Here is a 27793-nt window from a genome sequence, read left to right as displayed (position 1 = left end):
CCGGGTCAGAGGAGCCCTGGAAATAGCTTGTGCGCATGTGCATGGGCCTCCTCCAACCCGGATGTGCACCAGAAATAAAGCTTGCGCATGCGCACCAGCTATTTCTGGTGCTCCTCCGACCTGGAAGTGGGAAGCTGCGCAGTGCAGTGCTGGTAAGAGCAGGCGGTGGCAGTGGGAGGCGGGGGTCGCCGTAGGCCAGATGTATGAGCCCCTTGGGCCTTATCTGGCCCGCAGGGCTTAGTTTGGGGACCCCTGACTTCTACAGATTACTCTAGCCATTTCCTTCTCTATGGTCTGCGTCCACTCTCTAGGAATCAACTCTTATCAGTTTAACCTCACCCTTTACAAGTTAGTATAGTGTTGCTTTAATATCCATTTATTTTCTCTCCCACCCCCACCCCTAAATTGCATTAGGGAGGCAATCATAACTGGAAATGCAGCAAAAATAAAAGACCATGGCATAGCTCAGTGGGTAAAGCATGAGACTCTTAATCTCAGGGTTAAGATTGGGCAAAAAGATTACTGCATGGTGGGGGGGGGGTTGGACTAGATGACCCTTGCTCTCCCTTCCAACTCTACAATTCTATGATTCTATGAAAGGGGAAGAGGTTGTATTTGATACTTTCCCTCATACTTTGGTACAAATTAAAATGATTACATCACCACATTGGGAGCTGGGAAGAGAGGGACAACCTATCTGGCTACAGAACATTATTTCGATTAGAGCCACAAAGATCTGAACTGGGCATGTGTGCTCATACACAAACACAAACACACAGTCATCAGAAGTGCTGGAAACATCTTTCTTTAAAAGGATTTCCAAGCTTTGAATTAGATCAGTTGATGAGTAGATGACTCAACTAACAGCAAAATCCTCTGTATGTTCACTCAGAATTAAGACATAAAATCATGACGGATTAAAACAGCCTTAAAGCTGCTAAAGTTCACTTGCTGTTTCCAGCGGTGGAAAATGGCTGATCCCACACAATTGGACTTCAGCCGTTCCAATAATTCAGGGCTGGTATGGGGGTAATTAGCCCTGGCAGCCTCCCCAGGGCAGGGGAGGACTGTCTCAATGACCCGCGGTCTGCCCCAGATTGCCGATGTGGCAGACGGCAGGGGCACTGGGTCACGGAGCTATGGACGGCTGACACTTCTGTGACGCCACCCCATAGCCGGACGCATCTGTTTGGGAAAATATAAAGATTTGGAAAACAAACAGACACGCTCTGAATTGAAGAAGCTGGAAAAAACCTGCAGTATGTACAGTCTCTGGTGCAAAAGATCGAACTTCAAAGAGATCCTCATCATGACGTTTGGAATATGGAGGGGCTTGGTATGTAAAAAAAACTTTCTTTTATCCTTAACATCAACAATCCGTAATGCATGCCAAGTCTCATTAAGAACTTAAATTGCTCTTCAAAAAGTGAGATCAGATGGACTTTCATATATAATTGGGATCTAATCGCAGCCACTTCTCTTCTAAGACCAGAAATGTCTGTTAAAGACGAAAACAAAGGACAAAGGACAAAATGGCGTCTCCCACCACGTCGTTATTGAATATCTGAAATACTTCCCTGATTAAGAGAAACAGGAGCTAATGGATGGTTGGTTATAAAGACTGGAAACAATATTACATATACAACTGTTTGCAAAAAGATGTGTTTTTTTTATTACGAGCGAGAGAGAGGGCTAAATGGATGTCTGGCAGCCCCCCTCTAGGGCCCGGAGGGGGGACAGGGAAGATTCCAAAGGCCAATTGCTAACTGTCTGATATATGACTACATTGCAAACAGTCTGTTTAAGATAAATCAACAAGGAGGGTACAGAAGGAAATATCTCTCTGTTTCTTTGATAACACCTGGATGGGAAAGATTAACGATCTGGGAGCTGCCAAAATAACAACTCTCAAAGAGCTGGACAGAACTTTGAAATTGGATGCAATTAAATGAAGTGGTGCGATGAAAAAACAGCTGAAGGAGTACAATATACAGGACAAATCTGCACTCCATAGAAAAAAAAAAAGTATCGGTTTTCTGACATGAATGAGGATCGTGGAACCAGAGTCAAAATGTGGAAGGGAAAAATCGGACATGGAATTATGAATAACACTGAGGATGATGAGAGGCAGGACTATGATGTTGAATGCGCTTCGAAATTCAGACCGTGGGAAGTCAAAACAAAATTATTACAATTTGGAAGACAATTGGACCTTTTCTTTATTTTATTTTTTTATTTTTATTGGATCTGATTTGATATGTTAATTGGATGTTTTTATTGGAAAATTAATAAACGCTTTAAAAATAATAATAAAGCTGTTAAACTTTCAGCTGCTTAAGGATAAAAGTACTTTGCTGATAATCACTCGTTGTTCCCCAGAAAGAATCTAGTGCCTAGATTGTAGGATCTTCATTTATAAAGTTTATCAGTGCCTGGCTAACCACAAGGCACTCAAGAGCTAATGTGGCAGGAGAAAAACAGGTTTCCCTCTTCCTGTGTGGTGCTAGAGTGCCCTCTAGTGTAAAAGTGTACAACGGTAAAGGTAAAGGGACCCCTGACCATTAGGTCCCTTCGTGGCCGACTCTGCGGTTGCGACGCTCATCTCGCTTTATTGGCCGAGGGAGCCGGCGTACAGCTTCTGGGTCATGTAGTCAGCATGACTGAGCCGCTTCTGGCAAACCAGAGCAGCGCACGGAAATGCCGTTTACCTTCCTGCCGAAGCTGTACCTATTTATCTACTTGCACTTTGACGTGCTTTCGAACTGCTAGGTTAGCAGGAGCAGGGACCAAGCAACGGGAGCTCACCCCGTCGCGGGGATTCGAACCGCCGACCTTCTGATCAGCAAGTCCTAGGCTCTGTGGTTCACCCACAGCGACAAACCTCAGACTAAATTGTCTGTCTATATACAGTGGTACCTCTGGTTGCGAACGGGATCCGTTCCGGAGGCCCGTTCCCAACATGAAAAGAGCTCAACCAGAAGCGCTGTATCTGCGCATGCGCATGATGTCATTTTGTGCGTCTGCGCATGTGCGAGTGGCGAAACCCAGAAGTAACCCTTTCCAGTACTTCCAGGTCGCTGCAGGATGTAACCTGAAGGAACATAACATGAAGCAAACGTAACATGAGGTATGACTGTACTGTATTTTCCTGTGTATAACACGCCCCTGTGTATAAAAAATGGGGGGATTGCCCAAAGTTGTTGAGCTTTTTGTGTGTGGGGGGGGGGAATTGCACGAATTACGAATACTGACAATCACTCGCGTCACCGAAGCCAAAAGGCACCTGCCCTCTCACAAACAGCAGGCAGCAATTGCACGCCCGCTTGCCGAAGCAGCAGCCAATCTTAAACAATCCTTGTCGCAGCAACCGATCTCCCACCCAATTTCCGCAGCAGCCAGTCCAAAGCAGCACTTGACACAGCCACCAATCACCAACAAAATCGCTGCTGACAAGCTCCTGCTCGCAGATGAAACCAATCACCCGTCATCGTCCCCCATGCACTATCCGTGTATAAGACACACCCCGTTTTATAACATTATTTTACAGTAAATAATCTTCGTCTTATACACAGAAAAGTAAAAGACGGTAACATTTATGAAGCTGGCTGCTTTTCAGTAGGCCATAGCTAAGATTAATGGATATATCACTAAACTGTGGTTAATCTCGAATAGAAGCAGAAGCTTCCAGTCTTCTCTTTGTGGCCATGCTCATGGTCACTCATATTGTAATACTAAACCTAGGCTTAGCTTAATTGTGTGTGAACGAGGCCCCTGAATCCCAGGAATTTTAAGTGAAGTGTCATTCAAGGTGCTCTCTCTCTTAGGGGAGAGCTTGAGTTGGCTGTAGCTTAAGAATCATGGTCATCAGCCCAGAAGGAGGACAATGGACAGAGGAGGACAGATCTCTGTCTCTCTGACAGGGTCCCATCTGTCCTCAGTCTTATCTTAGCTCCTGGGGGCCACTGCTCCATCTAAAGACCTGCAGGAACCCACAGTAGTCCAAAAGTTGATTGATGTGCTCCACTTCAGGGATGAATCACCTGCCACCTCCACTCATCAAAACCCTCTGTGACATTTCTCCAATGAAAATAGGAATATTCCATTCCATAATGATAATTTTACTATTTATACCCTGCACATCTTACTGGGTTGCCCCAGCCACTCTGGGCAGCTTCCAACATATATAAAAACATAACTAAACATTAAGAAAATAACTTCCCTATACAGGATTTCCTACAGGTGGCTCAGGGATTCATTTACCAATGAAAATGTTCCTGGAAAATAGGGACACTTGGAGGGCCTACTGCAAGGGTAGGCAACCTAAGGCCCAGGGGCCGGATGTGGCCCAATCGCCTTCTCAATCTGGCCTCTGGATGGTCCGGGAATCAATGTGTTTTTACATGAGTAGAATGTGTCCTTTTATTTAAAATACATCTCTGGGTTATTTGTGGGGCATAGGAATTCCTTCATCCCCCCCCCCCAAAAAAATATATAGTCCAGCTCCCCACATGGTCTGAGGGACAGTGGACTGGCCCACAGCTGAAAAAGGTTGCTGACCCCTGGTCTACTGTGACCTAAAGATGGGCTTTTCTCAGTTTCTATTTTTTTCCAAACTTAAGTTCAGTTCTCTACATTTCCACACTTTAAGGTACCCTGCCCGTACGGGCCAGTCTTGACAGACTCTAGGGTTGTGCGCTCATCTCACTCTAGAGGCTGGGAGCCAGCGCTGTCCGCAGATACTTCCGCGTCACATGGCAGGTGTGACAAGGCTTCATCTGGTGAGCCAGAGCCGCACACGGAAACACCATTTACCTTCCCGCCAGTAAGCGGTCCCTATTTATCTACTTGCACCCGGGGGTGCTTTCGAACTGCTAGGTTGGCAGGCGCTGGGACCGAAAGACGGGAGCTCACCCCACCGCGGGGATTCGAACCGCCGACCTTTCGATCGGCAAGCCCTAGGCGCTGAGGCTTTTACCCACAGCGCCACCCGCGTCCCCAATTTCCACACTAGTCTTCAATTAATAATAATAATTAACAATAATAATAATAATAAATTTTATTTATACCCCACCCTCCCCAGCCATAATAATATTCCTGTTTATGACCTCCGGGGTTTTCCTAAAAGCATTCCTCCTGGCTTCCTATTTTATTTACTCTGAACTACATATGCATGCTCAAGTAGGAAATAGTTTCTTTGTAGTTAAAAGAATTTCTTCTGATCTGACTTGGTCCCACGTGTGGTTTTTTTAAATGCTCAGAGGAAATCTGATTGGTTCTTACGAACACTGTGTAAAAAGTTCTTTTGTGAATAAAACGACCTGGGCCGAGGGGTGGAGAGGATTATTATTGGCACCCAGAGTCTTGCTGGTCAAGCCTCAAGTGTAATCTATTAATCAGAGTCCAATCCTTCCTTGCTTTGGGAACACTACAACATGGAAGTCAGGAACACAGTGCCCCAGCCCTACTGTTCTCTCCCTCCTATTCTCATTCAAGGATTACCCAGCTGCTTTCCACCCATCCAGCCTCACCTGGTTTGCACCGTATACAGAGCCCGTCAGGTCCCCGGATCAGCTCCATAGTTTCCTCATTCACTCGGACTAGGTTGATGGGGTAAATGTTGGGAAGGATCCTGCTATTGAAGCCACAAGCCCCCAGCTGCAGAGGAGAAAATTTTGGAGGTCACCACGGAAGCAAAGGGATGAAGGGCAGGAGGTCTGGGGCCCAGGGCCAAAAGCCAGGGCTCAGGCACTCTGGGCAAACACCAAGCAATGCCTTCAGCAAGAAGGCAGCCCTTACCTTGTTGTCAAAGTTGCCCACACTGCAGTTGCACTCGGTGGCTCCGTAAAACTCGGCTATCTGGGGGATGCCAAAGCGCTCAGTGAACTCCTTCCAGATGGAAGCCCGCAGGCCATTGCCCAAAGCCATCCGGACCCGATGCTTCCTCTCCACCTCTTGAGATGGCTGGTTCAACAGGTACCGACATATCTCCCCAATGTATTGTACGATCTGATGGCAGCAGCAGAGGAAGAAGTAGTCAGGGACAAAATGAGATGAATGGCACGAGGTGACCTACATGTGGCAGCTATGCAGTCTTCTACCTTTGAAATGATGGGCCCCTGACAAATCTGTACCCTGCCCCTCCTCTCAAAGAGTTAATGTTTTAGTTCATGTCTCTCCCACCTTTTTAGGCACAGGATGTTAAATGGAATGCATTCGGCTCTCGAAATAAGGCTTGGAGAAGGCAACCCCTTAAAAGCCCATAGATCATTTAATCAGCAGAGAGCCTAGCTTAAGAGCAGTGTTTTCATCTGGAGCCTATAGATATGTAATGAAGGTGCCTGGGGAGCCTCCTTGGGGAGAGTGTTCCACAAACAGGAAGCCACCACAAAAAGGGCCCTGTTCTCATGCTGCCACCTTCCAGCCTTGGCATTCTTTGTCTGCATGAGATGAAAAATCTCCAACTCAACAGCCACCTTACAGGTTCTTGGTGTTCCAGCTACTGAGCCAACCCCCTGACTCTTAAGATGCTTTGAAAATGTGCTGCTATGTGTTTGCCTTTGGGAGGAATTTGTTGCTTTGTCTGGTGCTTTGTTGTTTGTTATATAAAAATACACACACATCTGTCAGGCATTCTTCAGTTGTGAAACCTGCATTGCAGGGGGTAGGACCTTCGGGGTCCTTTCCAACTCTACAATACTATGGATCTCCTCTTTGCCCCACCCGCACAGCTGTGGTCTCAGCCCTGCCTCACCGTACAGTTGTATTTCACACAGTCTTCCCAGAAGTTAGAAGCTGAGAATTTCTTCCTGATCACAACCGTCATCCCATGCAGGACGCATTGGCCAACCCCAACAATGTTACCTAGAAGGGAAGAGTGAGAGGGAAACCCATTTTAGCCAGCAGGAAATCTGGAACTAAAAATGGTGACTAGCTTATGAGAAGCAAGACTTTGCTGTTCCCGGTTTGGCTCAGACCCAATCTACACAAGACCCCAGGGCATGATCTTGGGAAGAATCCAGCATGCCAAGTCAGTGCCTGGGTGGGAGAAATCACCTGGGAATGGCACGCAGAGAATCATGTTCAGTGGGTCCCTCCAGAACCCTGGAACTTCCTTCCTCTAAATAATAACAAGTGTACAGAATAGTGGGTAGGACACAGAAGGTCCCAAGTTCAGTCCTCAGCACCTTTGGGTGGGGCTGGCAAAGGCTCTTATCTGAAATGCTGCTGTTGCTGCTCTTGATGGACCAACAGTTTGACTCGGTGTGACGCAGCATCCTGTGTTTCTATCAATTCCCTTCATTTCAGCCGGACGTTTTGTTCACAGTTCAGCAACAACATAGCCATCACAAAAGTGAAGCAGATGGGTCAAAGGTAAGTCACTGGAAAAGACCAAAAGGTTAAAGGCGCTGGTGTTACCTGCTGCATGGTATAAGGGGAGGCAGTCATAGACCACATCGTCCTGCCGCATGCGGAAGCCGTTGAAAACCAGGGCTGCCATTCGGAAATACCTGAATTGGGAGACCAGAGAGAGAGAGATCAGTATTTGTCTGGAAACCAAGCCTTATGAGGAACAGCTAAGGGAGATGAGTATGTTTAGCCTGCAGAAGAGGAGATAGGATAGCTACTTTCAATTGCCTCAGGTTTCAGGAGCTTTTGGGGGGTAGGACCGTGAGGTATGGGCACCACACAGCCTGCCCTGTGCACCCTAAGCTTACTTCTGAGTAAATATGCACAGTATGGGGCTTCTATGCTTTCAACCTGCTGTTTTGGATTTGGGTTTATAATAAACTTAGTCTTGTTTTTTTCGAGGAGTAACACAAAACAGAATTGACTGGGAGCCTCCTCACCCCCACCACATAGAGCGATCCCTCATGATTTTGCTCACCTGCAATGGACAATGATTGCAGCTTTGGGCAGCCCAGTTGTGCCTGAAGTGTAGATGTAGAACAATCTATCTGCAAGGCAAAAGGATGTTGAAAAATTCAGGGTCACCTTTGCTATCTAGTGGCATTGGTGTTCCGTGAAAAAGCAGAACTTCAGTGCCAGCACCTGACTTTATTCCTTGGCAGGGAACCCTTTTTCCTGTCAGAGGCCACATTCCCTTGGGGATGGTCTGCCAGGGGCCGCAGGCCAGCTGTGGGCAGGACTGGTGCCAGTGATGGGCAGGCCAGCCATAAAGTGGACAGAGCACCCCTTTACTGTATTTCTGCCATCCTCTTTCCCGCCATTTGCTTCTCCTCACCACCCACATGAAATTTGTAGGCTACACGTTCCCCAGCCCTGTTTTTAAAGAGCCTAATTGCTAGCCAAAATTAGACAGGCACTCAGTGTTATGATCTTTAGGTGCCTGCCTACTGAAGATGTTTCTGTTTAAGAAGTCTTTCCCTGAGTTGTGACACTGTCATTCATGAAATAAACTGCTGTAAAGCAGTTTATAAATTTGCAAAACATAGGTCCATCCAACTCAGTACTACCTCCCCCAGCCCTGCCTGGAAGTGATAGAGATGAAACCTGCTTCACCAACCCTAATAATAATAATAATAATTTATTATTTATACCCCACCCGTCTGGTTGGGTTTCCCCATATGAATAATAAGCTGTTTTGGTGTGGCGACTTAAACTGAACACTGATGTGAACAGCTGTGTGTGTCAGTCTGAACTTATTATCTCTGTAGATCACAGCACAAGTGTGACATACTAACTTAAATATGACATGAGATTCTCCATCATGAACCTTGCTTGACCTCACTATAAGCCTGATACTAGCCTCAATTCAAAAAGTGTCCTGATGCCATTCAGGCATTTCCTGACTTCCTCACACCTTGCAAAGGTCAACACATGTAAATCTAGCTGCCAGCAAAGTCTACTCAAACTCCTGGTAATGGAAAGGCAGGCAGCAGACAAAAGATAGCCAGTTCAGTCATAACTCACTAGGGTTTATTCAAACACGTTTTGCAAGATGGGGAGGTGAGATGCAGGCAGGAAATCCTGGGATAAATTTAAAAGCACAATAAATCTAGCTGCTTATGTTATTAGTGTAAGCCCTGCTAGCAAAATTGCCGTGCTCACTTCTGTAGGCTTTTGAGAGTAGGTAGAGATTCTTCCACTCTTTAGGTGTTTGTGTATGGTAGGATTTGCTGCCTGCTTAAATTGTAATTTTACTGTCTGAATCAGAATTCATACATTCCGTCATTTTCATTTATTATAATAAACCGAGCTTTCTTTGTTAATGTGTCTCTCAAGAATCCTAATGTAAAGCTGTTTGTTTGCCTCTAAGAATTACTGGGCTGCCCATCTGGTCTTTAGGATAGCTTGTCCAGAATAAAATTATTGGGTGTCAGGAGTTTTATCCGGGCAAGAATAGAGACAAGCATATATTCATGAATGGGCAAATGCCATAACTCTAGCAAAATATTCCAGACTTCTTGTTGGTGTGTTAGTATGAATACACAGTGCTGAACACGCATGTGACTTCAGACACATCCTGCAACAGTGATTTGGGGATTGGTCTTTCTTTTTCAGAGTTAGCTCCTGAGTATAATAATAATAATAAATTTATTCCACACCCATCTGGCTGGGTTTCCCCATCCACTCTGGGTGGCTCCCAACTGAATATTAAAAACACAATACAGCTTTAAATATTAAAAACTTCCCTAAACAGGGCTGCCTGTTAAGGCAAAAGTGTAAGTAAAAGAGAACGAAAAGGCGGTAGCAATTTCATAGAAACATGCAATGAAAAACGGTTCCTACCCACTGCCTGTGCCTACCTAGGAATCCCTTGTCTGGGGGAGTTGGTGACTGGCGAGATGCTTTTTCAATCAAAGGGTCCAGATGTTCTGAGCCTGGCAGCGTGCTTTCCGCTTTCCAGTCGCCAGAACAGAAGAGGTGGATGGACTTCCCAAGAGAAGGCTGCACTTCCCGCAAGGCTAGAAAGAGAGAACAGGTGTTAGAAGCAAAAGCACAGAGAACATCCCTTCTCTGTCACAGTGGCGCATACATCTACAGCTGCAGGTCTTCACAATGGTTCATATTCTGCACCAGGGATGGGGAAACTGTGGCCCTCCAGTTGTTGCTGGTGGAAGGCATGAGTCCAGCAACATCTGGAGGTCTTGGCTCAAAAAAATCTGCAGTGTGAATATTTTAGGACAAATAAGTGCATCAAAGAGTATTTCAAGTATGTGCAATCATATGTTTGAATCCTCATCTGTCCTTTATAGGTGTGGCACTGTGGGTTAAACCACAGAACCTAGGGCTTGCCAATCAGAAGGTCAGCGGTTCGAATCCCCGCGACGGGGTGAGCTCCCATTGCTCCGTCCCTGCTCCTGCCAACCTAGCAGTTAGAAAGCGCGTCAAAGTGCAAGTAGATAAATAGGTACCGCTCCAGCGGGAAAGTAAACGGCGTTTCCGTGCGCTGCTCTGGTTCGCCAGAAGCGGCTTAGTCATGCTGGCCACATGACCCGGAAAAACTGTCTGTGGACAAATGCGAGCTCCCTCGGCCAGTAATGCGAGATGAGCGCCGCAACCCCAGAGTTGGTCATGACTGGACCTAATGGTCAGGCGTCCCTTTACCTTTACCAGGTTTGTGACCATATAATAAATGACTGGTGGGTTGTATAGCTATGTTTAGAAATGTGTACATCAATACAGAATGAATATTTCTGTGCAGACTCTTTAAAAAATATATCTAAGATTAATGCAGAAACGGGACAGAATGGGCTTATGAATAGACACATGTGGCTTTGACATGAACCAGAAATAGAGGAGCTGGACTCCATTATCCCTGAACACTGGTAATGCTGGCCTGGGGCTGATGGGTGTTGGAGTCCAACAAAAGCTGGAGAGGCATAGGCCCTTAGTCTCTTTTTCAAATAAATACACCTGCTCTTCTGCCTGCTTTCTGCTCTGCTTCTTACCCCTGGATTCCCTCCCACCGCCTCTCACCATCAGCCAACTCGCTTCCAAACACGACGGCCTTTGAGTGCGAGATGTTGATGCAGTGAAGGAGCGACTCCTGCCGCACGTGAGAGTTGAGGAGGGCAGCCTCCACACCGATCTTGGCCATGCCGAGCCAGAGACCAACATACTGGTTGCGGGATTCCATGAACAGGGCGATGACATCCCCAGAGCGGAAGCCTCTTTCATACAGGAAGTTGGCCACCTGGTTGGAATAGTTATCCAGGTCTTGGAAGGTCCACGTCTCGCCTGTCCCCTGGAAAATCAGGGCTGCTTTTTCTGGATACTTGCGTGCTGCCTGCTGGAAGAGCTTTGGGACTGTGTACTTGTGCTTCACGTACCACCAAACCTTCAACCGAGTCAAGAGGACAACGTATCCAGTCCTGGCAAGGAGAAGAAGGCACAGGTAAGGTTCCCTCCAGGAGACAGAATCATAGAGGTGTAGAGTTGGATGGGAATCATAGCTAAAGAATCCCGGACAGGTGGCCATCCAACCTACGCTTTATAAAATATACAACGAAATAGAGTCTATCACCTTCTGAGGGAGTCTGTTCCACAATTGAATGGCTCTCACCCTCAGAAAGTTCTCCTTCCTTGTAACTGGAATTCATTAGTTTGGGCCCTAGCCTCTGGAGCAGCAAAAAGCAGCCTTTCATATATTTGAAGATGGCTTTCATATCTCCTTTCAGGCTCCTCCAAGCTAAACATACCCAGCTCCCTCAACCGCTCCTCATAAGGCTAGGATTTCAAGCCGTTTATCAATACAGTGGTACCTCAGGTTACAGACGCTTCAGGTTACAAACTCCGCTAACCCAGAAATAGTACCTTGAGTTAAGAACTTTGCTTCAGGATGAGGACAGAAATCACGCGGCAGCGGCAGCAGGAGGCCCCATTAGCTAAAGTGGTACCTCAGGTTAAGAACGGTTTCAGGTTAAGAACGTCCCTCCAGAACGAATTAAGTTCTTAACCCGAGGTACCACTGTAATCTTGTTTGCCGTCCTCTGCACACCTTCCAGCTTGTCAATATCCTTCTTCAACTGTGGTGCCCAGAGCTGGACATAGGACTCCAGGTGGGGCCTGGCCAGGGCAGAGATGCCATAATTCCAATTGGCCAGCTCATCCCAAGGGAATGGAAAGGAACTACCCACCCACTCATCTTCATTGAAACACTCTTAACAGTATGGCAATCTCATGCCGCTGCATCTCCTTCAAGCCTGTAGGTGTGTTCAGCTGAACAAGAACCAGGATACATTTCATGGAAGAGTGTTTCGCAAGCATCCCAGGCTCAGAAACCCTCCTAAACTCGCCCTTATTGCAAAGCCCCACCTACACACCCAGCCTGCTGCCTCCTCAGCACTCAGTCACAGAATTTTCACATGGGGCTAACTGTAGGCACAGGGAATATGCCTTATACCAGGTGACACCATCCAGCCGAGCTCCAGGGCTGGAGGTGGGGGCTCTCTCATCACCTGCGACATGGTGATGGCACAGGGGACTGAACCTGGGACCTTCTGCACACAAAGCAGGTGCTCCACTGCTGAGCTACAGCCCTCCCTAAACAGGAACACAGGAAACTGCTAGGTACAAGTCAAAATATTGGCCCACCTAGTTCAGTATGGTCTACACAGACCGGCAGTGGCTCTTCAAGGTTTCAGGCAGGGTTCTCTGCCAGGCCTACGTGGAAATGCCATCAGGGAACTGAACCTGGGACATTCCACTTGCAAAGCAGATGCTCTGCCACAGAGCTAAGGTCTCTTGCCATTAATATATTAGTGCTCCCCACTGGCAAATTGAACTCTATCTCCCTAGCTGCCGGCCAATACTATGAAGCCAGCCTGCTTGTATTTTTTATTTATCTTATATTATATTTGTATACCAGGGATGCAGGTGGCGCTGTGGGTTAAACCACAGAGCCTAGGACTTGCCGATCAGAAGGTCGGAGGTTCGAATCCCCGCCACGGGGTGAGCTCCCGTTGCTCAGTCCCTGCTCCTGCCAACCTAGCAGTTCGAAAGCACGTCAAAGTGCAAGTAGATAAATAGGTACCACTCTGGCGGGAAGGTAAATGGTGTTTCCATGTGCTGCTCTGGTTTGCCAGAAGCGGTTTAGTTTGCCAGAAGCGACCTGGAAGCTGTACGCCGGCTCCCTTGGCCAGTAAAGCAAGATGAGCACCGCAACCCCAGAGTCGGTCACGACTGGACCTAGTAGTCAGGGTCCCTTTACCCTTTACCTATATTTGTATACCACCTTTTCCTCCAAGGAGCTCAAGGTGGTGTACATGGTTCTCAGCTTCCAATTTTTATCTTCTCAACAAACCTGTGAGGTAGGTTAGCCTGAGATGCAGTGGGTGGCCCAAGGATACCCAATGAGTTTTATGGCTGAGTGGGGATATGAACCCTGGTCTCCCAGGTCAAATTCCAACATTTTAACAATTACCCTACACTGGCTCTAAGCAAGGATCTGGTGAGTGGGACCCCTAATATACCACCAGCACTAGAAGACTATCTGCAGTTCTGCATCTAGTTCTGGATGCCACATTTTAAGAAGGACATTGATAAACTGGAGTGTTCCCACAGGTGAGCAACCAAGCTGGTGAGGTGTCCGGAAACTAAGCCCTACTGTTGAAAAAGCTCGGAATGTTTAGCCCAGAGAAGAAAATACGCAGTGGAGACATGATAGCCATCTTATAATACCTGAAGGCTGTCCTGCAAATGACGGAGCAGACTCACTCTGTGTTACTTCAGAGGACAGGAATAGAAGAACCCTGTGGTGGAAATGGCAGGGAGCAGATTCTGGCTAAACTTCAGGAGAAACTTATTGACACAAGGGCTGTTTGGCTTTGGAAATGGCTATCTTGGAAAGTGGTGGGCTCTCCTTTCATGGAGATATTTGAGCAGAGGCTGGATGACCATCTGTCAAGGAAACCTCAGGAAGGAAGCGTGCTCTTGTGATTGCAGGTTTCCCACAGATATCTGGTTGTCCACTGTCTGTGAGAACAGGATGCTGTACTTGAAGGTCCACTGGTCTGACCCAGTAGGCCCTTCTGATGTTCTTATGTTCATCTAACAAAAAGGAGGTTTTCTCTTATTGAGTTTCAAGGACCTTTCCCCGCTCTCTTGTAGGGTGTCTTAGACCAGGGATGGTGAGAGATGATTGCAACACTGCCACACCCTGAAAGGAGCCATGCTTGATTATGCTGTGTGTGTGTGTGTGTGTGTGTGTGTGTGTGTGTTCCCTTCAGAAACCAGTTTTGCCTGAACAAAAGCAGTTTCTTGGCATCAGACCAGGCAAAGTCATAGACTAGAAAGCTTGGCTGTTGGTAATTTCTTAGGCACGTTTGAAGTCCAAAGTGCAGTCTGACATAGAACAGTACTTCAAAGGAGATTTAGCAATTTTATCACAAACGAGCAGAAACATTTTATTCCAAGCAGAGAATCTTTCAACATCGTTCCTCACATTACACCAGGGCTGCCAATTTTGGGGGGCCTGTGGGAACCTTTGGAATTCTGAGAGTGCTGTGCACACTGCCCCTGCCCTTTGGTCAATCCCTGGCCCCAGCACAAACAGAAGAAGGGCGCGCACACACACATGAATGCACACACAGCCTTTCCATGGGGTCTGTGTAAAAGTTACATCCAGAAGATTAAAACAATGGAGTCTCTTGAATTGTCATCTTTTTGCTTTGGGTCCCAGCCAAACTACCATCAAATAAGGCTTACAGTGGTAGGCTGCACAGAAAAATAATAACAGATCTGGTGCTTGCCAGTAGCACAATAGTATTGATCCAAGGCATGGATCTTAATGATTCCCTCCCCCTCCCCCTCCCCCTCCCTGGAACACATCAGTGGGCACATTTGAGTGAAAGAAAGCCTTTTCAGTTCCTTCTAGGCTCTCTGTGAAAGTGACACAGGTCTCTGCTTTTTAGTGAATCTGAAAATACCTTAGAGAGCCTTGTCAGTTTCACCAGTGCTGGGAAAACCTCTTTCACCCGCTCCTTCTCCCTGACACCACTGCTTCTGCTGCTCCGAGGGGTGTGAGAAGCTTAATTCCAAAGTGTGTATTGGCCCATCAGTGTGGATCATGGGTAGGCAACCTAAGGCCCGGGGGCCGGATCTGGCCCAATCACCTTCTAAATCTGGCCCGCAGACAGTCCGGGAATCAGCATGTTTTTACATGAGTAGAATGTGTCCTTTTATTTAAAATGCATCTCTGGGTTATTTGTGGGGCATAGGAATGTATTCGTCCCCCCCCCCAAAAAAAATATAGTCCGGCCCCCCACAAGGTCTGAGGGACAGTGGACTGTCCCCCTGCTGAAAAAGTCTTCCCTAACCAGGTGTCTTCTAGATGCTGTTTGACTCCAACTCGCATCAACCTCAGCCAATGGTGAATGGCTGGAGATTATAGGAGCTGAAGCCCCACAACATCTGGAGGGCCCTACATAAGCAGCTGCTGATGCCACGGCAGAGAGCAGGGAAAGGCACAAGCCTGGGACATTCAGACACAGGCAAGTTGCCCTGGGACACCACGAAGAGGGAGCAGAATTGGCTGAGCAGTTGCCTGTTTTTGTTGCGACCACACATTTAAAGTAGGAAGCATCACTCTTAACAGGCTGTGTGACTGTGTGTTCATCTAACCCTGTATTATCTGTCCCAGGGCCCTGACCACTGGTCATGCTGGATGGGGCTGATGGGAATTGTAGTCCAAGTACATCTTCATGGTACCATGCCTGGATCCCCCTAATCTGTTCTGACGGGCAGTGGCATTCCAGGGCGCCTATTACTTCCTGCTGGTCCTTCCAACTGGATTTACCAGGGATAGAAACTGGGCCCTTCTTAAAACCAAGCATTGTGTACTCTTCCACTGAGCAATGGGCCCTCCATGTAACCAACAGATACCCTTTGCTTCAAGATCCCGAGTGCTAGTGCCAAAGCTTGCATTTCTCATGTGCTTCTGAGAAACCCACATAAATTCTGGACCTACGGCTACATCAAAATGATTGCTGTAAAAGGCATGTTAGCAAGAAACATATAACTCAGATGAAGCCACGCGAAGGAGGCTCGGAGGGGGAGGTCCCCCAGTTTGCAAAACTTACGAAATATCCCGTCTGGCTGTCAAGATGACGATGCGAAGGAAATTCCATCCTCCAGATCCCAAGTAGAATATTAAGAGAGCCGGGACCACCTGGATCCATGGCAGGTCCAGGAACAGCCGAAAGACCACAAAGAGGAGAAGCAGAGCCGCCGAACGTAACATGCTGGCCTGGGGAGAGGAGAGAGGGAAATTCCCTTTGGTGAGATGAAGAGCCCTTGCAGGCCCCCTTCTTATTGCACATTCAGGACTATTTGTGCTCAATAAATTATTATTATTATTATTATTATTATTATTATTATTATTAAAGACACCTGAAGGTATCAGGGAAGTTTTTAAAGTGTGACATTCTAATGTATTTTTAATCTTGGTTGGAAGCCGCCCAGAGTGGCTGGGGAGACCCAGCCAGATGGCTAGGGTACAAATAATAAATGATGGTGATGATGATAAGAGGGCTGTAACATCATGTTTTCAATGCAGCAAGCGCTGTGGGGTAGACTTACAGCTGCCCTTCCAATCAGTGTGTGCCCCATAACCCCGCTGAAACCCTGCAACTTTTCACGCAGCAAATGTTCCAGAGTTGTCCCGTTTTTATAACGAAAGGGCTCCTCCAGGCAGCAATATAGTAATCATGTTTGGGAAAGCACTGCAGAACAACTAATAAAGTGGAATGATGTTTGGACAGTCCAATATAATTCTTTAACTAATACACTATTATTGCACCAATGACATTTTGCAGACTATTCCTCACCCCAAACCAACAACAACCCAACACCTAACTTGGATGACCCCTTGCTTTCCAAACAGCTCGCCCTAAATGGCCACATCTGTCTACCTTTGCTAAACTGTGAACAAAGACTTTAAATAATAACATTTATTTTTAAAAAGTCGAGGCCCAACTCACCAAGGGAAATCTGGGCTTGCAATCCTAGCTAATTCTTCTCCTGCACAAGGCAGCCTTTTGCTTCAGCGACGTCTCTCTGCCTCTTTTCTGCACCTTCTCCCAACAGAGACAATGCTATTTGGACCATAACCTAATGAGCAACAGGATAAACATGTACAGAAGTCCAAGGTTATTGATTATTTTCCTGGCCTGTTGTGCTTTGCTGATTTATCTATACCAAATGACCTGGGAACGTGGAAGGGAATGTCATAAAAGTCAATTTCTGGTCTGTGACGATGATAAAGAAATCCATTCATTCGTTATAAAAGTCAGGTTTCCGGCAAGCCTTTCCTGGTTGCTCCCCTCAAACTTCTGCAAAGTAAGCGCTCCTCCACCCAAATGAGATCAATGCTGCTATTGACTCTGGCCACAGTTAGGGTGAGACTCTGGTATTGTGAAAGGTACAAGTTCAGGTCACTTAACATGGTTTAACTTGCCTGCTTGGCATTCTCTGTTCATCAGTACTGTTATGTACTGAAGTTCTCACCCTGGGCCAGCAGGGGGATACTGTAGATAGTTATGCAAATAAGGGATCGAAAGTGACGTTCAGTGATTGGATAGTTACAGAAAGTTGTTACAGTAACGTTGTACTGGAGTTCTATATATAAGCAGGCTGACTGAACCCTTCAGTTCAGTTCTGTGCTGGCCTGTGAATAAACAAGAGCTGTTTGAAGAATCGCTGTGTCGTCTGATATGTTCACCCACAACTTAACAAGTACCACGATATTTCTTTGAAACATCCACCAACAGCAGCCTTTACCAGCCGGATGCCCTCCAGATGGTTTGGACTACCATTTCAGCCATTTCTGATAACTGGCCATGCTGGCTGGGGCTGATGGGAGAAGTACTCCAAAACAACTCTAGAGGGCACCAAGCTGAGCTATTTGGTATGATTGTTCAGGAGACGGTTCTACCATACAAGTTTGAAAACCACCTCAGTCCTGCTTCCTCTCTTACAAAACTAGAACGTGGAGATCATCCAGTGACATTGAATGGGTGGAGGTGTAGGACAAGCCGAAAAAAACACTTCTTCATGCAGTGCATACTTCAGGGGTGTGGAACCTCAGGTCTGGGGGCCAAATGTGGCCCTTGAAACCTCTCCACCTGGCCCTTGGGACATTTACAATGCCAGAACCTCTCCCCAGGCCACCCCCTTGACTGGATCTGCTTCACTAATAATAATAATAATAATAATAATTTATTATTTATATCCCGCCCATCTGGCTGGGCCTCCTCAGCCACTCTGGGCGGCTTCCATAGAAACCAAAAATACACTAAAATATCACACGTTAAAAACTTCCCTGAACAGGGCTGCCTTAAGATGTCTTCTGAATGTCAGGTAGTTGTTTATTGCTTTGACATCTCGTGGGAGGGCGTTCCACAGGGCGGGCGCCACTACCAAGAAGGCCCTCTGCCTGGTTCCCTGTAGCTTTGCTTCTCGCAATGAGGGAACCGCCAGAAGGCCCTCGGCGCTGGACCTCAGCGTCTGGGCAGAACGATGGGGGTGGAGACGCTCCTTCAGGTATACTGGACCGAGGCCGTTTAGGGCTTTAAAGGTCAGCACCAACACTTTGAATTGTGCTCAGAAACGTACTGGGAGCCAATGTAGGTCTTTCAAGACCGGTGTTATATGGTCTCGGCGGCCGCCCCCAGTCACCAGTCTAGCTGCCGCATTCTGGATTAGTTGTAGTTTCCGAGTCACCTTCAAAGGTAGCCCCACGTAGAGCACATTGCAGTAGTCCAAGCGGGAGATAACTAGAGCATGCACCACTCTGGCGAGACAGTCCGCGGGCAGGTAGGGTCTCAGCCTACGAACCAGATGGAGCTGGTAGACAGCTGCCCTAGACACAGATTTGACCTGTGCCTCCATGGACAGCTGTGAGTCCAAAATGACTCCCAGGCTGCGCACCTGGTCCTTCAGGGGCACAGTTACCTCATTCAGGACCAGGGAATCCTCCACACCTGCCCGCCTCCTGTCCCCCAAAAACAGTACTTCTGTCTTGTCAGGATTCAGCCTCAATCTCTTAGGGGCCATCCATCCTCCAACCGCCTCCAGACACTCACACAGGACCTTCACCGCCTTCACTGGTTCTGATTTAAAAGAGAGGTAGAGCTAAACGTGCCATTGAATTCTGATAATGGCTGGATGGAAGATAGAGAGGGGTGTGTGCAGAAACTAGCCTACTTCACAAGGGTAACAATTACATCTGATGCTTTCCCAACTTTTGGTTTTGGCTCTGCCCACTATGGTATCTGGCATCTGGACATCCGCCCACAAGGACAGTGTTTCCCTAACCTGGGGGACTTCTGTAACATGCCGACAAATTCAGTGTGGGCAATTATAGTTGATTGGGAGGTTTAGTGCAATTGCAACAAACCCACTTTCCCAAAAGATTAGACCTCTTTTAGGTGAGGTAAGTGACAGGAAAATGCAGGATAACAATAATAATTGATTTTTCCTGGTAGCAGCCTGGATGGAGAAATGATCGTTAGTTAACTCTGCAAAACGTGTTTGGAAGTTTGCTCTTGTAGGTGAACTAACACAACACTGCAAAGTAGTCAGAGGCAACATTACCAGAAATAACTAGTCTCCCTGCATTTCTTCCATTAATTCACCACCAGAAGAAACTTCTGCTTACTTTTCTTATTGGAGAGGTTATATCCTGTTATCCTGAATTTTACCTTGATATTCTGGATTTTCTTTATTTATATATCATGTCAATGACTCCTGCCAAGTGTTTAAAGAAGGTTGTACTTAACTTTGCAAGTCTGCAAAGTTTGGCATTTACCGGTATCTACACTGTATATTCTTTCCAAAGGATGCAGGTGGTGCTGTGGGTTAAACCACAGAGCCTAGGACTTGCCGATCAGAAGGTCGGTGGTTCGAATCCCCACGATGGGGTGAGCTCCCGTTGCTCGGTCCCTGCTTCTGCAAACCTAGCAGTTCGAAAGCACTTCAAAGTGCAAGTAGATAAATATGGTAGGTACCGCTCCAGTCAGAAGGTAAACGGCGTTTCCGTGCGCTGCTCTGGTTCGCCAGAAGAGGCTTAGTCATGATGGCCACATGACCCGGAAGCTGTACGCTGGCTCCCTCGACCAATAAAGTGAGATGAGCGCTGCAACCCCAGAGTCGGTCACGACTGGACCTAATGGTCAGGGGTCCCTTTACCTTTACCTTTATATTCTTTCCAAAGTGTGTAATTGGAATGAAATGTCATTAAACAGCCAGTGCCGTCTACACGCCCCTGCCTACTGAGATCAAGCAGGCGCCTTCACTGTGCTCTTTTCGGCACCTCCTAAAAACATTTTTGTTTAGACAAACCTACCCAGGTGCTTAGAAAGTTGAGGGTGATTGTGTAGTATTTCAACTTCTGTATGTTTTAAAGTATGGTTGTGAATTTATCTTGATGTTATTATCTTCTTAAAAACCACTTTGAAAGGGTTTTTTGTTTTTGATTTTAATCGTCAAGCGGAGTATAAATCTTATTAAATAAATAAATAATAAGTACCAACATATCCAAACCAATGGCTTCAAGTTACATGACTTTCTGAACTAACTAAACTAACTACTAACTAACTACGACTAAACTTTCTGAAAATAAGCACGGTTCAACAGTGGAACGGACTCCCGCAGAAGGCGGTGGGCTTTCCTTCATTGGAAGTTTTTGAGCAGAAGTTGGGTGGCCATTTGTCACAGACGTTTTAGTTTAGTTTACAGATTAATAAATAGATAAATAAAATTCCTGCATTGTGGGGGGTTGGGGTTGGGCTAGATGACCCTCAGGGTCCCCTTCCAAATTCAAGATTCTACGATTCTATGCTCTGAACAAATGCTGAATGAACAGATTATTCTGGCAGTACCACAGCTGTATTCCATGTGTTCTGGACTCCCACAGCCCCTGACATGCTAGCTGGGGCTGGTGGGACTGGTGACTGCAACAACATCTGGAAGGATAGGGAAGTCTGCCCTACGGTCAGGGCCATGATCCAATGACCTTGGCCAAAAAGTGAGTTCTGGGGAAGGGCTTACAGAAAATAAAGGAGGTGGTTCTCTTATAACAAGGTGGTATTAACTAAGTGAAAGTATGAGTAACTGAAATAATCACATATTCTTCCCCTTTCCGCATCCAACCACATTTGCCTCTGGTCATAGCTGTCAACTTTTCCCTTTTCTTGCGAGGAATCCTATTCAGAATAAGGGAATTTCCCTTAAAAAAATGGAACAGTTGACAGCTATGCCTCTGGCATGACAAGCATGCCCCTATTTTCAGCTCCGATAGTGTCCAATGCCCCTTTGCATGTGTGCATCTAGAAGGGCATGCCTGAGGCGCCACAGGAAACAGGAGCAACTCTTATAGATGTCCGTAAAGCACCTCAGCTTCTGAAGGACTTGATTCTTCTCTGCAGGCACAGGCTCCAACCCTGAACTCCAGACAAACCCTCCCTGGCCTTCAACCTATTTGTGCACATCACGCTCCCTTTTGATGTGACAGGGAGAAACAGGACGTTAGGCAGGCAACAGGAAACGCATAAGCTATGCCGGTGGGGTTTGCAAGCCCTGAGATGACACTGCAGTTTGCAGGCTGTCCTCAAGCCAAGGGTTATTCAGCTAAAAAGCTGGCCAATGAGGAGGATGGGGGTAGACGAATCTGACCCCCTATGCTCTTCGTTTGTTGCTTTTGGGTGGCAAGTCAACAAAATGGATCCTGGTTTTTGCTGAAGCCTGGGCAGAAGGTTAAATACAACTCCCTGGTTGGGTTCTTAATGCCATCCTGCAGCAGGGACCACCCCCCAAAAAATCCAGCCCACTGGACTGGACTCAAGGGAACCCTGCAGAGTTCATTCATTGTGTCTTGGGGATTCGAAACACAGTGGGCAAGTCGATTAGCCCCATTTTGCTCAGAAAAAGAACAATTTTTAAAATCCTGCCAAAAAATTCTGTGTGTGTTTTTAAAGACGACCACAGAATTTGTACATTGGCAGTGCTATTGTAATTGTTCAGAATTATACAATTTGGAGAGGCATCTAGTTTGATTTCCTTCAGAAGCTGATCACACTTTGGGCCAAATTAAGCTAGGTGCTTCTTTCACAATTTGCAGTTGTGTGAGTGGCTTATTCAGCGTAAAGAGCAGGAAGGGGTGTGCTCTTCAGAATCCCTCACTAAAAGTGGGGAGGGTTTTCCCCATCATTTTGAGCAGGGATTCCCATGCAGGTTCACTCGGAAACTTCTGCTAATACAATAGGGAAAACCTCTGTTTTCGCAGTCCAAAACACCTTCCTGAAATAAGAAGAGGTTTGCATAGATCCCATCCAACCAATCAGGATTTAACCTGTGCTCATCAGCCGAAATTTGCCAGCCGAAATCTACATCTATACACTATAAATCAACGGACAAACTACTTTCCAAAATATACAGCACTGTAGATGAATCACTTACATCCCCAGGTCACTCTAAGCAGTTCTTGAGCTCCCTCCTGCCTTCCTCTCCTCCAGCCTCCAGTCTCTGTTTCTCCACCTCTTCACAGTTCCACCCTTATCTAGCCTTCCTTCCCTCCCTCCCAGAGGGCAGAGTCATCCCCACCTACGCTTAGCAGCTATCTGGGCTTCAATCAAACCTCCCAAAACAGGTGCAGCAGCTTCTCCCTCGCCATGTAAACGGCACACCAGTTGCACTCTCCCCCTCTGGCCTCAGAGGATGCATCTATCTCCGTATTGTCCACACTGACCAGCAGAGGCTCTCCAGGGTTTCAGACTGTCAAAATTCCCAGCCCTACCTGGACGTGCCAGGGATTGAACTTGGGACTGTTTGCACGGAAGGCAGGTGCTCTTACACTGAGCTATGGCTCTTCCACAACAGGAAGGGTTCAATCCGCTATTCAACTACCCTTTGAGCCATTTGATAAAGGGAAATAAGTTTATTAAGCCGTCAAAGTGGGAACCCAGGAACTGGAAAGCAGAGCTCCTATTACTCAACATTTGAGTTCACCATGGCTTATTATTGTGATGTAACACGGCTGCTTCCTACTCACTGTTACAAACCTGACAGTCTTGATTCCTTTGACTGGACCTGTCACCAAGCAACCAATGAGCAAGCATGGACTTGGCAAAAAGAATGTTCATGCCCCCCAAATGATATTTTCCTTTAGAGCAGGAGAGTATCAGGTTTCATTTGGGAGACAGACGGATTTCTGGGAATTGTTGATCAGGAGTCAAGCTGGATGAAAGGCATGTGGTGTGAAATGTGCACGTGCTTTGAGCATCTGAGGCAGGTTTAGTGGTTTTGCTACCTGTTAGACTTGTACATTTGTAAATGAGAGACACACTATGAACACAGGTAACTTCCCAGTGTTGTCTGCACCAGTGCAGAGTTGGAAACTGTGGCCCTCCAGATGTTAAAAGTAAAGGGACCCCTGACCATTAGGTCCAGTCGTGACCGACTCTGGGGTTGCGACGCTCATCTTGCTTTATTGGCCGAGGGAGCCGGCGTACAGCTTCCAGGTCATGTGGCCAGCATGACTAAGCCGCTTGTGGCAAACCAGAGCAGCGCACGGAAACGCCGTTTACCTTCTTGCCGGAGCAGTGCCTATTTATCTACTTGTACTTTGACGTGCTTTCGAAATGCTAGGTTGGCAGGAGCAGGGACCGAGCAGCGGGAGCTTACCCTGTCACGGGGATTTGAATCACCAACCTTCTGATCGGCAAGTCCTAGGCTTTGTGGTTTAACCCACAGCGCCACCCACGTCCCTTCTCCAGATATTGCTGGACCACAAAATCACCACCCCTGTCCTAGCACTGCCCTGTTGCCACACTAGCATGTTATGCTCACTCCACATTTCTAAGCAGTGAAAAATTCCAGGGGCACAGCACTTTTCAGGCTTGGCTCCCCTCAGAAGGTTGTTGCTGGAGGCTTAGTGCCATTTCGTAACATTAATGTTTATTTACAAATATGTAGGCTGAACATTCCAACAAAATGGGAAAGGGCCATCATGTGCTTTGCACACAGTCCCTGGCATCTCCAGGTGAGCCTGGGAGAGAACCCTGTCTAAAGCCTTGGAGAGCTACTGCCAGTCAGTGTAGGCGATACAGAGATGGACCAATGGCCTGGCTCTGTATAAGGCAGCTTCCTGTGTGTGTAATAGCTTTGCACAACAGTCACTCACAAACACAGCCTCCCTTTGGCCTTTTAGCTGTGCTTCCTTTTTTCCTCAAATACTGTATGTTCTTTTGATGCATGTATATCATTTAAATAACCGATACTGGTTGCCAGGGTGAAATATGGGCAGAGAAAGCTGCTTTGTGCCAAGTCAGACCAGGAGGGTTCAGCGCCCTCACCCAGCCAAATTGGTGCCACCGCTGACTGGGGCTGACAGCAGTTCTAGTACAAAACCTCTGCAGGGCACTGCGTTGGGGAAGACTGGTCTCCCCTGACTAGCAGAGGTGGTGGGGTATTTCACCACTGCTTGCTAAGAAGCACTCTCCTTCTTCCAGTATTCTTCTTCTTCCAGTATTGCAGTGGTACCTTGCTTTTCAAACTTAATAATCTGTTCTGGAAGTCGATTCCAAAACCAAAGCGTTCCAAAACCAAGGTGCGCTTTCCCATAGAAAGTAATGCAAAATGGATTAATCCATTCTAGACTTCTAAAAGCAACCCCTAAAACAGCAATTTAACATTAATTTTGCTATCTAACAAGACCATTGATCCATAAAGTGAAAGCAATAATCAATGTACTGTACAATAAAATAAATAAGACAGTATTGTAGATGATAAAAATTAAAATAACAATAATAATTCTTACCTACACTGATGATAGTCATTGTTTGGATGGGGGGGGGGGCTTTTATGCATTTCTGCAGTCACACAATCAATCAATCAGTAGCTGAACTGGGTTCCACACAGTCATAAAAACAAATTAACCGAGAAAGCCTCAAAAACAAAAACAAATAGTAAAAACAAAAGCACCAAACTTAATCTGTTCCAGAAGTTAGTTTGACTTCCGAAATGTTCGAAAACCAAGGTGCAGCTTCTGATTGGTACCCCAGAAACAATAACTGACAGCCGCATCAGACGTTCGGCTTCCGAAAAACATTAAAAAACCGAACACTTACTTCTGGGTTTTCCGCATTTGGGAACCAAGGCGTTTGAGTACCAAGGCATCACTGTACATGGCTTTGAAAATAACAACAACAACACAGATAAACTTATCTTTCCCAGTCCACCACCAACCAGGAAATACACACACACACACACACACACACACACTGGAGTGAAAAGGACACCTTATGCTTGGAAAGGTGTGGTGATGCTTAAAAGGCACCTTAATGCTCAAAAAGCATTTACCTGGAGGCCAGGTGAGTAGAAGATCTGGGCCTCAGAGATCAGAACAGGGTCAGGAACGTGGAGGGGCCTCCTCAAAATCTTCACCCACCCCCAGACCTAGGTCTGAATGAGGCAATGTCCTGATCTCTTTAAGGTAATTTCTGTGCCACAGGAGAAGCACACATGACACACTCAGTAAAACTGTTGGGCTTTCAATTTCTGGCAGGTTTTGTGGTCATGCTGCGGAGAGTGAATCCTATAGTATCCTGGAGGAACTCTCTGCAGGTTAGCAAAGCAAAAACTGCAATTTATTCCCCACCCCTTTCAATAAGAAATATTACACACATGCTGCCTTGGTTGCTTGAGAAAACAGGTGATTGCAGCAGGGAACTCTGGGATCGGGGAGGATTCTCACATATATCAAATTATCTTTTTTAGAAGAAGACGACAAAGCCTTAGTATTATCTATTCATCTTATGTTTAGAGCCAGCCTTAATTCCCTCACCACCCAAAGAAACATTAAAACACCAGCTCCTAAGACTTAAAAATATCCACCACACTCATTCCTGAAATATGAGCCTTAAATTCTGAGAAGTCCTTTTCAGTGATATCAAACCAACATACAATTAAACATCCCAAATGGTAGCTCCCTCACCCCTCTACTCCATTTTACTCCACTCTCACTATCTGCAAAGGAATAATAGAGTACTAGCTTCACCCAGGAGGAGCCAAGCTTAAAGTCCTCCCAGATTCACAGCAGCCCACTGATGCTATTACGAAAAATAATGGGAAAGGAAGAAAGGGAGCAGCGATAATAGGCAAGCCTGCTATTATAAGCCTCGTTAGACATAAACCAGACACAAGATGAGGCTGTGAAGAATGCACTCCTAGCAAGGTCTACTCAGAAGCAAGACCCGTTGAATCTAATGGCGCTTGCTCACAGGTAAGTGGAGGTAGGACTGCAGGCTGAATTAGGGCGTCCGCAGTATTAAACCAAACGAAAGCATAGCTGGGGCCTGGCAGCTAGGAAACGAAGGATATTATATATTATTACGCACACACAAAGGAGAAAATAAGGTCAATGGCCCCGCTTCTACACCCACTCCCCAAACAGAAAGTGGGGGGAGATGCAGCTTTTTTTATAGGCATCATTGCACAATAGCCCCCTTTCCTTAACACACACACACACAAGTTGCGGGGGTTTGTATCCACCCGGCTTTAGAATGAGCAGCAGCATCATCCTGGGACGTACCCCCTGACAAAAGGCTCCCCTCTCTTTCCAGCCCCCACCCCCGATGTAGCGCTCTGTGATGCTGCAGCGCTATAGACACTGACACAGCAACCCACCTCTCTCTGCTATCCTACGGAGCTCTGTGGCTACTGAGTGTCACAACACCGCATCCTCCTCGCGGGGCAGAGCATGCGGGTCCAGCAGTAACAGCTGGTTCGGCAGCTGTCAGAAGGGCAGGATCTTGTCTTCTCCTGCCTCCTCCTCCTCCTCCTCCTCCTTCTCCTCCTCCTCTTGCAAAGGCTCTCCTGATCAGCCCAGCGGCTGCGGCTCCTCCTGGCTTTGGCACTTCCTTCCTCCTCCCTTTTCCACCTGCACTGCCCTCCCTCCCGCATGAGAATTGCAAGCGGGAGGAGAAAAGGAAGAAACCAAACGGCAGCAAACAGCAGCCAGTCACTGATGCTGCAGGCGCTCTGGCAAAAGGGCGTCCTGCAGGGGGCGAGAGAGAGCAGCGCTCTGCCGCAATGCACCGCGGGATTTGTAGTCTTTCTTGCGCTCCGCAGCCTTACACGTGGGTGGGGAAGGGCTGTGTGCTTAGACTTTACTCCTTTCTTTACTTTTGTGCTGCTTTTTCATTCTCTCTTTCTCTCCCACTACCTAGCTCGGTTTCCTCCTGTCCCAGCCCCTGGTCCTATGGCAATGGCCCTCCCACCCCACGTTAAAACGATCTCAAGCAGTTTCACATATTTATTTTATTTTTTTGAGAAAAAGCTTCACCCAGCAAAGCTAGAGCTGGGAGTTTGCAAAAGAAGTTTCAAAGGAGAAGCGAAGAGGCTCGCGGTGTCCCCGCGCGCGCCTTGCAAAGTCGGTGGCCTTAAGACGCCTTTGCAAAGGGACAACTGGCGACAGGAAAAAGTACGGCTCTGTAATCAGATCAAGAGCTCAGCCGAGCCGCAACTGGTGGAGGGAGGGAGGGAGGGCAAAAAGAGGACGGGCAGGATCATCCCTCGCTATCTAGCAGGCTCTGTGGCGCAATGGATAGCGCATTGGACTTCTAGACTAATGACTGGGTGAAGTCATTCAAAGGTTGTGGGTTCGAGTCCCACCAGAGTCGCGTTTTGTTGGGCTTCCTTTCAACTCAAAACTTTAAAAGAAGTAAAAATAAACAAATAACGCGACCAGCTCCTCTGCGGGACAAAGTTGACTACATAAAAGTTTTGTTAAAATATTTTTAAAAATCCATTTATTTATTTTATTTTATCTTTT

At 46.8% G+C, this 27793-nt stretch overlaps 1 protein-coding gene across 2 annotated transcripts in view; it reads right to left on the bottom strand.

Moving 5' to 3' along the window:
• SLC27A4 (solute carrier family 27 member 4) overlaps positions 1 to 26997 on the bottom strand; it is a 35695-nt gene extending 8698 nt beyond the window's left edge. The window contains exons 1-10 of one of the 2 annotated variants that reach the window (XM_083423068.1): positions 26647 to 26997; positions 16944 to 17073; positions 16044 to 16210; positions 10942 to 11336; positions 9768 to 9926; positions 7886 to 7955; positions 7417 to 7508; positions 6752 to 6861; positions 5797 to 6006; positions 5529 to 5655 (exon numbers count right to left, since the gene is read on the bottom strand). In XM_083423068.1, coding sequence (XP_083279194.1) covers positions 5529 to 5655; positions 5797 to 6006; positions 6752 to 6861; positions 7417 to 7508; positions 7886 to 7955; positions 9768 to 9926; positions 10942 to 11336; positions 16044 to 16204 — 1324 coding nt within the window. In that variant the 5' untranslated portion in view covers positions 16205 to 16210; positions 16944 to 17073; positions 26647 to 26997. Of the gene's footprint in view, positions 1 to 5528; positions 5656 to 5796; positions 6007 to 6751; positions 6862 to 7416; positions 7509 to 7885; positions 7956 to 9767; positions 9927 to 10941; positions 11337 to 16043; positions 16211 to 16943; positions 17074 to 22419; positions 22513 to 26646 lie in introns of those variants that run through there. The other variant, XM_083423069.1, reaches the window with a different exon arrangement.
• Between the last annotated feature and the right edge of the window lie 796 nt (positions 26998 to 27793).

Source organism: Podarcis tiliguerta, assembly GCF_965153285.1.
Source record: "Podarcis tiliguerta genome assembly, chromosome: Z".
Taxonomy (NCBI): domain Eukaryota; kingdom Metazoa; phylum Chordata; class Lepidosauria; order Squamata; family Lacertidae; genus Podarcis; species Podarcis tiliguerta.
This window is presented reverse-complemented; position numbering and strand designations above follow the sequence as displayed.